The sequence below is a fragment of the Molothrus ater genome, chromosome 8 (assembly GCF_012460135.2).
Source record: "Molothrus ater isolate BHLD 08-10-18 breed brown headed cowbird chromosome 8, BPBGC_Mater_1.1, whole genome shotgun sequence".
NCBI lineage: Eukaryota > Metazoa > Chordata > Aves > Passeriformes > Icteridae > Molothrus > Molothrus ater.
In genome coordinates, this window is record NC_050485.2 from 24018921 (window position 1) to 24035372 (window position 16452).

Consider the following 16452-nt stretch of genomic DNA (forward strand, 5'->3'; position numbering starts at 1 on the left):
TATTTTTACTCATTCAACCCCTTCTGAAACCAAAAAATAATTTTATTTGGCTGCACAGTCCCTAGAGAAAGTAGAAGAATTTATCTGCCAATATCCAAACCAGAAAACATTTGACTGACAGACTGTGAACTATAAAAATGTACAAATAAAACCTTAGGAAAAGTTGCTCATGGAACTGCAGTTTGAACACAGGTGATGAGCACACAAGCTTGGCACTGTAAGAAGAATCTGTAACATCTCTCAGCAGTGAAATGCATTAACTTTTTGTTTTGTTATCTTCATGCAAAAGCAAAGTGGTTTTCCCAATGGAGAGACTTCTGTAGGAAAAGCAGATCTCCTCAACAGCAACATCGTCCCCTGGGTGGACACAAAGAGTTTGGTTTTTATTCCCAGTCATTAGACTGGGGTTAGAATTCGTAGAGCAGTAGTGGAAATGCTTGAAAAATGAAATGCCCTTTAGGATATTAATTGCTTGTAACAAGAAATGAGATCATCCCAAACCAAAAAATGGCCTGTAGAAACCCAAGTGACAGTTTCTCTAGCAGGGCCTGGTGCAGGTGTGCTTTTCAGCTAGGAGCAGTGGACACACCATCCACATAATTCCAGGTGTTTATTTGGACCCAGACATGTGCTGAGCCCTGGCCATGCAGCACCAGGAATGCAAGCCTAAAGAATCATTTCACTAATGGATACTTTCTCAGCCACTTTTCTGGAGACTGAGACACACAAACTACCTGTGAGACAACATGCAGCTTTACTTTCAGGATCATTCTCATCAGTTCATGACAGCATCTGCGTGAGAATTACATTATCCGGAACATTTTGGTCCTCAAAGGCATATTGGTGACCAACTTTCACTTTAGCATCTAACTTTGAGCACTCAAGCCATTGGTCTTTTAGGAAGGACAAAATACTCTGCAGAACAGACCTTTTCAAGGATAGTGTACGGAAGGCAGAGGAAGAGCATATAAATACTGCTGTACTCTATGTAAATTTGCCCAGCTGTTTATGCTAAATGTTCTCTTACTCCATTTTTCCTGACCTCATTTCCTCCTCTGCTTTCTAATTGCAGAAAATAAAACAGTACAAGTCCTTGCTTTCATTACATGCAACACCTGCTGCTTGTTCTGAAACAGATGTGTACAGCATCATTAGGCAATTATTTCTTTAGCCTTTTTCAGTAGGACTCATTTCAAACATCTTTGTGCTAAATTCTCCTCCTTCAGCTTCCTCTGTATTTCTCATCCTTTCCTAAATTCAGGGTTCCAACAAAAACTCTTCTCTATATCAGTTTGCTCTTGTTATGTTTGTCCTGGATCACTGTGCTCACAAGAGGACAGAGACCATAACCTTTAATCAGGAATTAAGTTCAAGAGATTTTATTGAGGGGAAAAAAGACAAGGTGAGGACAGACAACAATGAGAGAGATTAGTCAGTAGTGTAGGCAGTAGTTCAGAACACCAGCTGGCTTGTTACAGCTCAGAGGTTCTTTTGTGGACAATACAGCAAAGAATTTTACATGAACACAAGGACAGACCCTACACTCTCAAAGCAAATGACCAATATTGCCAAAAAGAGAAAAACCCAGCCCCAAGCACTCTTTTCATTTCTGTACCACCTTTGTTCCTTGCCAAGAAGAGCACATGTTAAAATCTGTTAGCCCTGCTGGACTTACACGACTCCATTGTTGGGGAAGACATTTGAGGGAATAGATTCCTCCCTCCTATTTCCAAGTATCACTATAAAATTTGGCTGAAGTCTCCATTCCTGGGAGGAACCATGAACTTTCCAGGCCAATAACAGACTTGGCACAGTCTTTAATCATGCTGCTATGCAGTGACATACATTTGCTATTTATCTTACCTTGGTTCCAGCAGAGCCATGTGAAGGTGGCAGAGATCTCCAGTTCTAGCTGCTAGGGAAGGAGTGTGCCTTCTTCCAGTGAATAACGAAAAAGCAAGCTAAAACAAGAGCTGTAGGACATGCTGTGCCAGGTTAATTGGCACTGCAGTGTTCAGTAGTTAACACTTACTGAAAATCATTCCTTTAGGTTATTTCTTTCACTGACAAATTCCTGGCTGTGTTATTCTCAGGCAGTCTTGTTAATCTGGGCTGGTTTCAACTTGCAAATTGCTGTGACTAAATTAGTATAGCCTCCATTGCACATTTAAAGATATTAGTGGAAATGGGCTGGTGGCATCATTAACAATCAGTTGCTCAACTTTGCACCCCAGTGCAGCTTTACCAGATTTTAATGGATTTGTAGTTTGCCATAGTGACTGTCTTAGGGCAGTGTCTGTGAGGAAACTTCTGCAAAAACTGTCCAATAATTTCTTAAAAGAGCACTTGCAGAACAAGTACTTCTTGTGGCAGCTGAAGTTACAGGAACAGGTTCTTTGGGATTGTCTTGTGTGTGGTTTCTCTGGTGTTGTCTGACTTTCTTCCTTCCCTTTCACAGAGGCACTGATTTGGGCTTCCGTCTTCTATCAGTGCATCCATTTCCTACAAATGTGCCAGACCATAACAGTTCAGGGTCCTTCACACCTCTTAACTAGGCAAAGTCACTTGGGGTGGTGGGACAGAGGTTGACAAATGCCCAGACAGTATAATCACATCAGAATAGAGTCACAGTTTCTCAGAAAAAAACAGGCTGAAAAGAGACACACTAACTGGAAGACACACAAGCTAGAAGTCCACATCAACTTTACAGATCATGTCTGCAATGAGATCTGCAAGGACATGAAAGTGGCATGGAGAGGCAGATAGATTCTATCAGGGGTGTGGACTTCTGCTTGTTCAGGTTTGGGCAAGACATGACTCTTATTTTTTAGTTGTGAGGGGTTTTGTTTTGTTTTGGTTTTTTTTTTGTACTTGGATACCTGCAAAAAAACTACCACCAGAATATTTAGGGTGCTACTAAATCTTCAGGAGGGTGGGGTGGAAAGAGTGTTGTTTTCCTGAAATTGCAGCTCTTTCCTTCTGCAAACTACACTGGGAAGAAAGTTGCCTCTTCTGGTTCCTAGACAAGGAGCAAAGGAGCCTGCTGGAATCACAACAAGGCTGTGAACAGTGTCAAGTCAGTTTGGCAAGGGGATCATTCTGAAAGTTTCAATTGCCAAATCTTGACAAGATTTGAGTTAGGAAAGATAAAGGGAACAAAATAGAGGAAGGGATTTTGATAGGATCTGTGACTGTGAATGAAATGAAGGGCCCGAGAATCGAGTCAGAGGGGAGAGTGGAGCTCAGGAATAGATGAAAGAAATTAGGGGGAAAGTCTCTGTGCCTGAGAGGGTATATTGCTGGGAATGAAACCCAAGATCCTTGGCTCAGCATTTCCCTGCTGCCCACAAGGATCCACAAAAATGTTGCTGTAATGCTGGGACTCCTGGAGGATGGTAACCAATTATTGTAACTATTCTTTTATCTCTGTGGCTGAACATTTTTTTTTTTTTCTCTAGCCTGGAGGGTTGGGGCAGGAGGACTGGAGACTGTGCTGAAAGACAGCAATAAAGAACATAGCGCTGCACTGACAGGAAGTTTCAAAATTCAGGGTGCCCATGGGATCTGAACTTGCTCCCTTTCCCATTTAGAGGTAAGTATAAAGATACAAATCTTTGCTAGGCACATCTTTTCCCCACAGGATCAGCTTACTCTCAAAGTAAACCAAACAGCATTTCTCTGACAAACAGATTTCCAGTACTTTGTCTTGTAATTCTCTGTGTGGCTCCATGCCTCACTGGCTGCTCATTGATCAATTCCCACTTTGAATAATGAATTAGCAAGTCCTATTTATGTTGTTCATCACTGGAATACACAAGTATACACAGATCCAAAACAGGAACAGCTTTTAGTCATGTCACCAATATTTATCTTGGTAATTCATTATTTTGAAAGTAAAGCTTCATTTCCCAGGCAGGTTGTGTAAAATGCTTGTCCTCGTGGGTCCAAATTTACAATCCAACAATTTCAGAACAAGAATACTCAGAACTCATTTATCTGGATTTCCATTTTTATGAAGCCATCTAAGAAGTCATGAGAGGAAACAGGATTCCAGAAAAAATATGATACAAATAAAAACAGGGAGACCATAATTGCCTCATAGGCCTTGGAGAGAAAGATGACAAGACAAGTAAAGCAACATGCATGGAAAGAGAGGCAGAAAAAACCAAAGCTATTAGTACTAGTAGAAGAACAACTTTTCCTAAGTCCCACTCCAGCATCTATCCATTCACTCTCTCCCACACAGCCATACTGTTTTTCTCTAATAGCTCCCATAGAGCTTTTAATGACTAGGATTACAAAAAAAATTGAGGCTTATGACCTACACAGGGAGTTGTATTATTCCCAGTTTACAGAAGGGGGAAACTTGGGGTGTGAAGCAACCTCATCTCTTCTCTCACATAAGCAGAGGGCAGGGACTGAAGGTAAAGCTGTTCCTTTGTCTCCTCGCCAGAAAAGCAAACACTGAGCATTTTGCTAGAATAGGATATTGAGATTCTTAGGTAATTTTTATTCTCAGGTGCTGCACTTCTATGGAAACTTACCTTTTAAAGGTAACGTAGAAATGCTGACTGCTTTTAAAAATTCCATTTTCCTTACCTACCTTTTACTGCCGTAACTGTTGCTATGGAAACTGGAACTGGCCATGAAGCAGTTCTACAACATGAATTCTCACTTGTCAGTCTTACTTTAAAGTGCCACCTTCTAAGTCCTTTAATAAACCAGTAATAATTGTGTTGCCTAATGAGTTTTCAAATTAAACAAAACAAGAAAGCATGCTTTCACTGAATGCTCTGCACAATATTTCATAGGTGTGGTCTAAGAATTTTAACAGTGTGCATGATATGACTCTGTTGGTTAAGGATATGATCTTTAAACAGAGAGACAGTTTATTTGCAGTAAAAGCCCTAGTGTGTGTAGTTTGACTTACATAAAGGTGACTTATACCAACATGGATATGTCTAGACTGCTGTCACAGAAGCACACTGTAGAGATACTGAGTGAATGGGTAAATCAGCCCACAGTGAGCTCTGTGCTCCCACACCTCCTGGGGCACTGCTGTGCAGGCACATGCATCCTGTATTTTCTGTAGGTGCAAGAGGGAATGCTCTCAACCAGAGTGTTAACCTGGGCTGGGTGGCTACTGTGGAAAAAATAAAGCATGCAAGCTTAAGACACAACTATTCTGTAGAAATAGTCAGAATCTGTGTAGCTTAAATCTAGGCTGCTCCATTAACTTTAGCTTAACCTTTCACTCTTTTAAAAACTATAGGCTCCCTTGTGTTTATTCATCTTACTTCCCTGAGACAACTCATCAGAGAAAAATTCCTTTTTCCTGTTCTTAGGGAACAAACACCATCAGAACACACCCTCCATCACAAGAGTTGAGAACTCCCAGCAAGGATCAACTTAAAAACTTCAGGGACAGGTTTTTTCCAGAATAACTTACCCGTGTTTCCTGAGATAAGTTCCTTCCACCTCATCTCCAAGGCTTTGCAGTTGTTCAGTGCATTTGAACTGCAACACGAGCAGGACTGAAGCAGATACAAGTGTCTGCCCTTACTACCTCCAAGCATAGAAAATCAGTGGACAGGGATTTTAGGCAAACTTTACACAAAGAAACACATTTAAAACACAGTAAGTGCAGCCTCAGAGTTGGAGGCAAGAGAATTTGCACATGTAACTATACAAACTGCAAAGTTGAAGATGTAATCCTATTTTGGTATGAATTTATTTTAAAGAGATCCTAAAGAGCAACATGATCTCCAAACCCTCTTTTTCTCCCCGAGCTCATCCAGCCCACACACTCAGCTGTCATCCTCAGGAGAACCAGGGTCTTTCTTCTAACTTAAGAGAGATCACCTTTCCCATTGAGCTAGCACTGTTTCTTTAACCCTTTCCCAGCAAAATAAGCTTCTGCTAATATAGAACATTTCAAGAAAATGGCCAAGACAGTCTCATAAATTAAATGCCATGCTCTTCCAAATGGTCTGAAACACCTCATACTTTCCTTTAAAATATCCTCAAATTCATGCCAAATAAGCAACTTAACCATATGTACTGCTTGACTGTGGGCAATTCCTGAAGTGAATTTGAATTCAGGAATCAATATTCCAAGCTACTTCTTCCACAGATAGCCTTGTTTTTAAGCATCACTTCAAACTCATCAACAATTAGAGCAGGAATTTAAAAGCAAAGCTCGCCAGTGGCCAAGCAGATCTTCTCATAGGCATAAATTAAAGTTTCAATTCCCCTCAGTAGCACTTCACTCAGTATCTGCCTTCTTTCCCTGATTTACAGAGATATTCAGGGTGTGGGGAGGGAGTGGGGAATAAACACTCTACAACTCTTCCTTAATCCTCTTCTATTTCCTTCTGCACAGGTACATCCCTTCAGCACCCATTCAGGGCCCATATTAAGATCTGACTAGAAGGTACCTGACTCAGAGCAGAGCAGCAACGTGAGGAGTAGGGAAATCTGTGAGGAAACCAACTATTGAGTCCTGCAGCAAGTAGGGAGCACACAGCAAATGAATGATTCATCCATAGTTCTCTACTAGAACAAACTCACCGTCTCTTTAAGGCCAGAGTTTTCCAGGGCCTCTAAATGCAAATGCAAAATATTTTGTCAAGCCTTTCTCTTAGCCTATATCTCACTGCAGCCAGGGCTTGGAGTGAGGCAGATAATATAACAAACCAGAGAGCTGGCACACATGGGGCTACTCACTGGCTTTCCTCATGCATATGGTTTATTTTTCCCTGCTATGTCAATCCATATATAGGGCTTTACCACTACAGCTGCCTCCTGGGAGTCTGCTGTTTCAACTGTTACAGGGAAGGTGCAGAGGAAAAAAGGATAAATTCAATCTTTTGTACTCTTTTCAAGTTAAAGGTCTCACCTCCACACCATAAATTAAACAGATTATTAAACAGACAAGCCCCTGCAGCAGCAAGCTCTCTCTAAGCATAAATATTGAACAACTTTGCTTTTTAACTGTTGCACATAATTATTCCAGATCAAACATCTTGCATGGTAACCTTCTTTAGGTCAACGTTGTTTCATCTATGCCTTGTGTTCTTCTGTAAGCACAGATATGGGCAGTATTTTGCCACAAAAGTGACAAAGAATAAAAGACAAAAAGCAACAGGCAGAGGAGATTACAGTGGGTCTCAAAGGCTTCTGTATTTTCTTTTCCAAAGCATCAAATTTATGTTTTACCATTTGTGATTTAAGAAAACAACTGAAACAGCAAAATAGTAGCTGATTTTGAGAATTCTGGTCTGAAGAGAAACTGCAACAACAGGCATCAGTACCACAGATTGGAATGCAGAGGAATGGAGGCATGCTTGACAACCAGTGGGCAAGGGATGCAGGACCCCATTCCTGAATATTACTTTACAGAGAATGGGGAGGATTGCTTTAGTAGTGGGAAAGCTGTCCAGATTGAGGAACACATATTCACAGACAAAGATGCACCAGGCACTGCCAGGAAGGACAGGCAAATGTTTGTGTGTCCTTTCTCTAGGTGTTAACAGGTTCACATAAAAAGAAAGATCTACAGCTATTACCACATGAAACCTAGCAAGGTCAATCATTAAGCCAGAAAAATATCTCCTGAGATGACCACTGCTGTAAACAGTGATCTTTAGCAGTGACTTTTCTTTAGGCCCACTGGATGCAGATGTGAGGATGGTCAATGTCTCTTCTTACTCCAAGAGCACAGTTTCTTTTCCAGTTTCCCTGCTAGATTAGAATGTCCAGAATCAGTTTGATACCACTTTCACTAGGAATAGCAAGGAAGTCAGGAAGAATATTAAAACAAGTATTTGAACAATTTCTCTGAAGCTGGAGAAAAATAGCATTTGGAGAACCAAAAGGCTCTTTTTTATCAACTATCTAGATCATACAAGCTAATGACAGCTTCTCACAGTCTCTCAACCTCTCTTTCTTATCTTTTCTCTTTAAAATACCATAAAATATCCTTCCATAGTGCTGACAACATCACTGTTACTCTCCAGTAATTCCAAGACACGATGCATCACCACTTCAGGCAGAGAGGGGCTGTAGCTCTGCTGAACACAACTCAGGACATGAAGGAAATGGCAGCCTTTTTCAGCATCTGCAGAAAAAAGGAAAATGCAGCCAGGCATGGAAGAAATATTTCAGTCTGTCTCTTTTGAACTATCATAATACAGATCAATCTGGAAAAATCCCAGAGCCCTAGATACAGAAGCAGACATGTATTCAGAAGAAAGAGATCCTCTCTGTGCCTACAGTTCTCCAATTATCAACTGTTCCCAGTGACTCTTCTGGGAAGTGTCAGAGCTGTAACATTAGTAATGAGGGTGAAAGATAACTCATCTTGACAACTCTTAACATACAAGGCTCAGTACAATTGATGAGGAGTTTAATAATGTAAGGGCACCTCCACTGTGCACCTGTGCAGGCCATCCAGTTTTTGCAACTTCAGAAGGAACCAAATGAAAGTCATTTTACTGGCACCCAACTTCACAACCCTCTTCACAACCTTCAAGCACAGCAGGGAGGTGCGTGGCCAGGGCCTGTAACCGCTGGCCCAACGCTGGCATCTTGTGGAAAAATTGCTGCACTGCAACTCACAATGCTATCCCATCCCTACTCTGCAGACCACCCAGACAATTATGGGAGTAGGAAGTCATGGAACCATCAGTATCAGATTTTATCTCCTTTTAAGTGGAATTAGCCCTGCAATGTACAAGAGAAGAGAAGTTTTAAACAACCCCCTTTGCTAGGGCCAAGCACAGAGGTCTTTCATGGCTGCACACATCTATTCTGTGCCAGGTGGGGCACTGTTTGAAGCTGTTCCAGTCATCAGTTCCTCCACTAATCATCAGTGCTGCAAGCTCCCAGTCCCCCAAGTGCTGAGGTCCACAACATATTTCTCCGTAGCAGCTGACAATGGCAAAAAGACATAAATCAGATTTATCAGCACAAATTATTCTCCTTAGCTCACGTGATGCAAGGCAAGTTTGATAAGGGTACTGAGAAACTGCCATGGGCCGGGGAGGGCACTATGTTTTGTTGGTTTTTGTTTCTTTAGTTAATTCTCTGCTCTCGAATCTGCTGAGCCCCAGAGCTGGATTAGAAAAAGCTGCTGAGAAAAGTCATTGGTAGATAGCAGTAAATAAACAGTTCAGCCTAGTTCTGATTAGGCTGTGAATCAGGCAGATATACTTCCTCAGAAGTATCCAGCATGATAAAAAGACCTTTGTGGCCAATAGCCAAAAATGTGTCCACTACCCTGGGAGAGATAACTGCAGAGAACAGAACAATGCCTCTACCTGGTCATAGTGATTGTTGTTGCAAACAAAAAGGGCAGCTGCACTTTGCATTTGTCATAGGTTTGTCATAAGAAGGTCAAATTGCCCATCCCTGATCCAGAGTAACTTAAATCTCAATGAATTACATTAATGACTCAGGTGTTACCTAACAGTACAATGTGTACTTTCCCCCTAGATGCTGGTAGAAAACAGCACTTTGGGGAAGCTGCAGGTGTGTACAATGATTAAGTAACCCCAAAACATTCCTGTCCTCTTTCACTGAGATCCTGGGTTCTTGCTTTTGTCCAGCAGCTGAGGGAAGCCAGGCAGTGATTACTGTCCTGCCTGACAACCAGCATCAGAAGGGAGAGAGTTTTAGAACTACCATTTGCTCACGGCAGATGTCCCACACAGGGTACATTCTGACATATTAAATTTAACTTCAAGTGGTTCTGGTTTTTGTCCTCTCTACCATTAGCCTGATTGAAGCAAAAAACTTATAAAACAGAGAAACAGAGCAAATTTATAAAACAAAGAAAGAAACAAACCAAAACCCAAATCCATTTTGCAGTTCAGTCTGAAGTCAAAATGTGCTATCTGGCTATATTAAGTTTCTAGATGGACCCACAGTGGTGTCTCATGAGTGCATTTAAGATGAGGAATTATAAGTGGAGCCAAGGACTAGGATTGTCAGGTAGGCACATTACAGATCAGGGCTTGTAGAGCTCTGAGTAGGCAGGCAAGATTTTTTTTTAAATTTGTACAATAGTTTCAGACAGCTGGGTTGGGCCTGGGAATGTGTCACAACTACAGCAATGGGGCAAGGCGTTGCCTGGAAAACTGGCAGAGAAGTAACTCATTGGAGAGAAGAGTTTGATTTATCATAAATCATCCCTCTTGTCATGGAAGATTACTCTTACTCTTGGAGGAAAACGGGTAGGAATTTCTTGGAACAAACAAGAAAAAGCCCTGGAGGTGAACGGCCATGTCCCTGTTTTCTCGCTCCTGGAGCTCCCACCAGCAGAGGGGGGCCGGCAGCCACGCTCAGCTCCGCACTCTTGCATCATCCTCGGACAACAAATACCGCCGTGCCTGCTAGTTTCGATTGAAGCTCCTTGGCTTTGCTTCCACTGCCAAGGACCAGGATATTGAAATGGTCCTTCTGGAAAGCAGAAAAGGGACACTGACCTGGAAGCTGTCCTCTTCGCAGTGGGAAACTAAGTAGGAGGAAAGCTTCAAGGAGAACAAGAGGCTTTGTAAAACAGTTGCTAAATTTAAACTGCTTATTATGGAAAACATGGCTTTGAGGACTCAGGACTCTTCAAAGTCTTTTCTGTGACTGATCTACAAATTACTCTCTGCTGCTGACTTTCCTGACCGAAAGAACTTCCCAGCTTCTCATAGAACACAGAGTACTTGACCAATGCACAAAAAGGGAACAAATAGTAGGCAGTCACTCAGTGCCTCTGTCAACTGTATAGAGGTTCTGGCCTTGATAGTGGCATGGTTATATTAAATAAGCAGGTTACCAGGAGAACTAACTGATGTATAAAATGAGCAAAGGAATGATTTGACTCTTAGAGAAATGATATTTGTTAACTGGATAAAAGACAATAAAACAATGTGATACAGCAGTTTGTTGCACTGAAACACCCTCAGGCAAACAAGCCCATATTAACCTGCATGCCCAGCAGTAACCTCTTTTCCCAAGACCTTGTCTACAATTGTACCACTTAAGAGAGACAGTTAAAACTCAAACTTGATTTTGCCTCACTTAGCCTTTTTTCCACTGCAGGATAACCATCATACTCCAGGTCCTACAAGTGCTATTGTAGTTATGATATGAGGGATATGAGCAATTTAAGATTTTATGCCTTATGTTCCAGTCAGTCATTTTTTCTGTACTAAAGCACATTCTGTCCCACAAATAGCTGTACTCCGGCAGCAAGTGATCCCTGCTGACACATTCTATCCCATGAACTGAAAGACACTCTGTAGCAATGTACCTGTGTAATTAGAACACATTCAAGTCAAGCACAAGTTATCACTCTGGAAACAGGACACAACAGTTTGAGGGACAGGGATAACTCAGAAGCCACCTGAGGCATGTTATCTGAAAAGAAATAGACTTTGTCTGACTGAAATCCTTAACTACAAAAAAATACCATTTGAGCTCTACCCGAGCTTAAAATCTCCAGAGAATATCCTACTGACTTAAGCAAGTTGTATTGTTAACTTAAAGGAGGCGGGGATTTCATCTTTCTGCATGGTCACTTTTGTGTCAACTCCCCTGTAGAAACTGAACCAGCAAGATTTGCTACTTCTCCAGAGTGCAGAGCAACACCTGCTAGGTGGTGACCTGACTGCATTACATTTGGTTCCTCCCAAAATCCAAGTATTCTTAAAAGATACAGATCTAAGATAATGGCTGCTTATTTCAGATGGAGAAATTTGCTTCCTGCTGGGCACACCTGCTCTTCATCTCTCTCCATGCTCACAGGAAGCTGCTCCTGCACTCCTGCTCTTATCTGTACTGATTAGCTACACTGGCAACAGCTCGAGCTGGAGGGTGAGGACAAGCAGCATATCCAACCCAGCAGCAGGAGGAGATATTGTCATCAGTATATCAGCACCAGCTCATCAGAGCTTGATCACTCTGCTACTTACGCCTGGGTTTTCGACAGTCTTCTTTAATCACATCAAGGGTCACTTTAAACAGCTCCTTATCATGGTCAGTTACCTGAAGAAAAAAGAAGAAACTGCCCTTGCTGTTGAAAAACAATCCACTGACATGGTGTATTCTAAGCTAACACTGTCATAATTACACTCTGCATTTTATGCTGCCTCCAAGACTAATAATGGATGTCAAATCTTCAGGCAATATTTTTACTACTATTTGCAGCATCCATGAGTTAGGTAAAGAACATGATACAACTAAGTTTGACCCAAAGGAGGGTGACTGACTCAGCAGAACAACAAGCTTGAACCCACTTGGATAAGGAGAACTGTCCCAGGCCCCAGGTTTCAGTGAGCTCAGCTGGATCAGAGCAGTTTGGCAGCCCAGTGAACACAGAACAGAACTTGGAACAACTCAGTGGGTGATACAGAGGTACAACCAACTGTGAAGTAAGTTGCAGAAAATACTTCTGAGTAAACTGAGAGCAACTGGATGTCCTGCTGCTCTTTCTGAAACATTTCTACTATTTCTGTAATATTTTTATTGTTTTTACTGAGTCATACCACTGAACTTGTTTGCAACCACAGCTCAGTTCCTTACATAGTATAAGTCCTTGGAGCTGCTAGGTTTCTGGAAAACCACTCCTTTTTCCTGTAGCATCTTTATTGCTTCCTTGAAAACACCATGAATCCTTTTGGAACTGGAGCTACTTTCTGATTTCACCTGGATGGAAAGAAAGGAATGAAGCAGATGGTGAGAAATCTCAGCTCAACTAAAGTTACCAGCAAAAGATGGTATCAAGAAAGCATCCAGATGCTTTCAAGAAGAAGATGACTTCAGATCCTCTTTAACATGAATTTTGTTACACATTTTTCTTCATTTAGTAATTCACAAATCATATCTGCTATGTATGAAATAATCAATATCACTGAGCTTTAAACAAAACCCAAACACCAGAAGCTTGTACCAATCTTGAGGAACCACAATCTCTAAACTGCTTTCTTTGTGATTAGCAGCTATTTGGTGATGTACCAAGAAATCTTTTTTTGGAATATTCTTATGATGCTTGCAGATCATTTGACTTTTTTGTTAATCGAGCTTTGTTCACTTTCAGAGTTTTCCGGGTAATAAGGGTAGGAAAATCAGTACTTTGTAAGATGATATTCAGGAGGAATCCAAGTGCTGAGGACTGGATTCCCATCTTCTGATTTCAGGGAAAGGAGAAAACTGACAAAATCAGTATTTGTTTCTTGCCCCCTTTGTTTCCAAATTTTTACAAACATCCTGGTCATGTTCTCAGGAGCTTCTCCACAGCCTAATGAAGTGAAAGGATAAAGAGCATGCAACAAATTAAGACAAGCATACAAAACAAGGAAGCAAAGGATTCAGTTTTAAGGGTAGGTGGGAAATTAATTTTTTGTGAAAGGAGAACAATGTGTCTGGAAGTCCTAGCTGAGTTTATTTAGAACACAAGGTTCTGAGTTTGGGACACATCTAACAGAGTAGAAGGAAGGAAGGGGAGGGAAAAAAAACAGGGAAAAGCAGGGTTTGTTTGGAAATAGAACAGAGCTAAGAGAGTGGAATGACAGCTAGGGAAATAGAAGAAAAAAATTAGTTGTGGAGAAGGGAAAGTATGTGTAGATAAGAGCAAGACTATGATTAACTCTTCTCCATCTCCATCTGTCCTACTGTGTCCTTCAACCTCCCATTTATCTACGCAGACTGCTTCAGTTCCTCAATTGCTGTTTTCTCATCTGTTGGGAGCACACTGTGCTCCCTGTGGTTTTCTTTGAGAAGGGAGCTAAACTGCTACCCACAAACCACCATGTGATAACTAGAACCACACCAGAGCAACCAGAGCAAGACTTGCCAAGCTATTCCTTCAACTATCACCATAAATGCTCCCACCCTGTTCTGAACAAAAATATCAGACTTGACATATCCTACTTCACTCACCAGGAGCAGCTCAGAGACTGAGGAGTGAAGCAGGCAATCATCATAAACTAGAAAGAAAGTACATGAATGTGTGAAATGGACCCCACAGGAGCAAAGAAGAATCTCATTCAATGCATCTGCAGTTCTCAAGGGACACTCCAACAGCCTGGAAGCTGACGTACCTAACTGGGAATAGTTCTGGGATCCAAAAGGGATATTGGTGCTAGCATGCATCACAAGTTTGTCTCCTCCTGTTCCTCCAGATAACCCTCAGGATTTCAACAGGCCATAATCACATCTCTCTCTCTGTCCCACAACAGCTAACTCTCTTTTTCCTCTCAAATCACCAGCAAAAATAATTGCTGAATACTTCAAGATAATTAACACAGAACAATGGCTCTTAGTTCAGTTTCCTCTGTTTCAGACTGAAGGATTCAGTGCCTGAACCTTGTCTGTCCTCCTGTCCACCATAGCACCAATCTGGATAACAACAGGCTCTACTTCTAATTACAAACTTGGCCATGCATCTGGACACTGTTCCAGTCACAGTGTTAATACCACTAAGGTATTTCTCTTCATTGTGCCTCTTCTGATGAACTGAAGAAACAAACACAAAATGCAGCAGAAGGATTAAGTGAAGAGTGAATATTTGCTCACAGAAAAGCACATTCTCACAGCCGTATGTAAAATGAAGAGACTTTGCCTCTCACTCAAATGCAGTAATAAATCCTCAAGAATGTAAGAAATTGCTAGCAAAGCAACCAACTCAAGACTCTGATCAATTTTTAATGTGAAAGCAAACATTTGGGGAGAAAAAAAGATAAAAATATTTCCAAAGAAGCACAATAATTATTCAGTTTGGCTTACCACTGAAATCCTGTCAGAAAAGGGAGATAATTAAAAACAGACTCTGTGTGAACTGACACACAGCTCAGCCTGGATGGATAGTGAAACAGAATCACTAAGAATGCAAGTCAAGGCATTGACAGAGTGAAAGCAGCAAGGCCTTATTATAAGTAAGCAGCTGTTCCATATCAGCACTCTCTCATATGTGCTGCAGAATCCATGGAAAAGGGCTTCATGGCAGAAGGACTGTTTCTGAAAACCAAAATAGGGCTCTGCCTGCTTTAATAGTACCATATTATATATTAATACAAAAATATTATGTATTATTGGTGTTCAATGGTACCATAAAATGACAGGAAAATTTTGAGGTTTTTTCTTTGTGTGCTCTAGAACATGCTTCCTCTTCTCCATTCCTCTGGGTAAGGCAGCAATTCAGTTTCTTTGTCAACACAGACTGAAATTGCTTATTCTGCTCTTTTGGTCCACCCAAAGTAATTCCAGCATCTCATCCTGCAAATGCACAGGTCAATAGTATTTCTCCCCAATACCTCTCCCAGTGTTCACACCTCCTTTTGCAAAGTGCCCCCCTTGGGCATGCCTTAGTTTCAGGGTGCACCATTTCAGGTTCTCTGAAGCAGTAACAGCAGGGTCTTCCCCCTCTCTTCCAAATCAGGTCCTTTTCAAATAAATGAAGCTGTACATCCAAACCTAGGAGCATTCAAGGATCAGTCATCCCTTTTGAAAAACATGTTGTGTGTGTGTGTGTGTATGTGTGTAACCTGACACAGAAGCAGCTATTAAAGAATAATTTTACTATCATTACCCTCACTCCCAAGAATGGCCAAGGGCTCTGTAGCAAAGCCAACAGAAGAATCTATGTATCCAGAATTAACTTGGTACTTTAATCAATATATTCCATCTGATAGGCCTCACACAGCTTAGTGGGCTGGTGCTGTGCAACCAGTTAATCTCAGATCTTTAAAACAAGACAAATTCTCTCTACAATCAATAATAGGTCAAAGAAATGAAGCAGCAAAGGAATTAGTGAGTCTGTTCAAAACACTGGAACTATGCAACCTTTGACTCATTATGAATCACACCCTGATGGTGTTAAAGTTTCCTGGTATAACAACACATGTGATTCTACTCAGGGAATCACCTTTTGCATTTTCTCATGTAATGTTTAATCCTGGGCTTAGGCAGGTGACAATTTTAATAATAGTGATCCTGGATGTGTCAGTCCTGAAGTCCTATAATAAGCTTTGCAGCTTATTATAGCAAATAATATTTAAAATAATATTTTTAAATGTTTAAATAATATTTAAAAATATTTAAATAATATTTAAAGCAGTGGTGAAACTTCCTCAAGAGGCAGAAAGACAAAGACCCTGCATCAAGAACATTCAGTGAACTGTGTTACACCTACAGTACAATGAACAGGGTAGACACAGACAGTGTGAACAGCACTGCAAAACTTCCTGCTTTAACTACTTCTTGTTGGTGACCTTGAGATAATATTCAAATCAAGAGGAGCACAAACAGCACACTCTGGAAAGCACAACTCAAGCTACGTGTCCAGGGCAGTGACATTCACAAACTGGAATGGCAGCACTAAAATAGCACACACTATAGCTTATGCATGGCAGAAGGGCAGAAATATTGTTAATCAAGACTGGCTGGTTTAAAGCATTTCAG

General features: G+C 41.1%; 1 protein-coding gene across 3 annotated transcripts in view; it reads right to left on the reverse strand.

Annotated features, from left to right (window-relative positions):
• Positions 1–1351: 1351 nt before the first annotated feature.
• STN1 (STN1 subunit of CST complex) overlaps positions 1352–16452 on the reverse strand; it is a 44208-nt gene continuing 29107 nt past the window's right edge. For 2 of the 3 annotated variants that reach the window (XM_036386046.1, XM_054515651.1), the window contains exons 8-10: positions 12577–12699; positions 11967–12039; positions 1352–8119 (exon numbers count right to left, since the gene is read on the reverse strand). In XM_036386046.1, coding sequence (XP_036241939.1) covers positions 7962–8119; positions 11967–12039; positions 12577–12699 — 354 coding nt within the window. In that variant the 3' untranslated portion in view covers positions 1352–7961. Of the gene's footprint in view, positions 8120–11966; positions 12059–12576; positions 12700–16452 lie in introns of those variants that run through there. The other variant, XM_054515652.1, reaches the window with a different exon arrangement.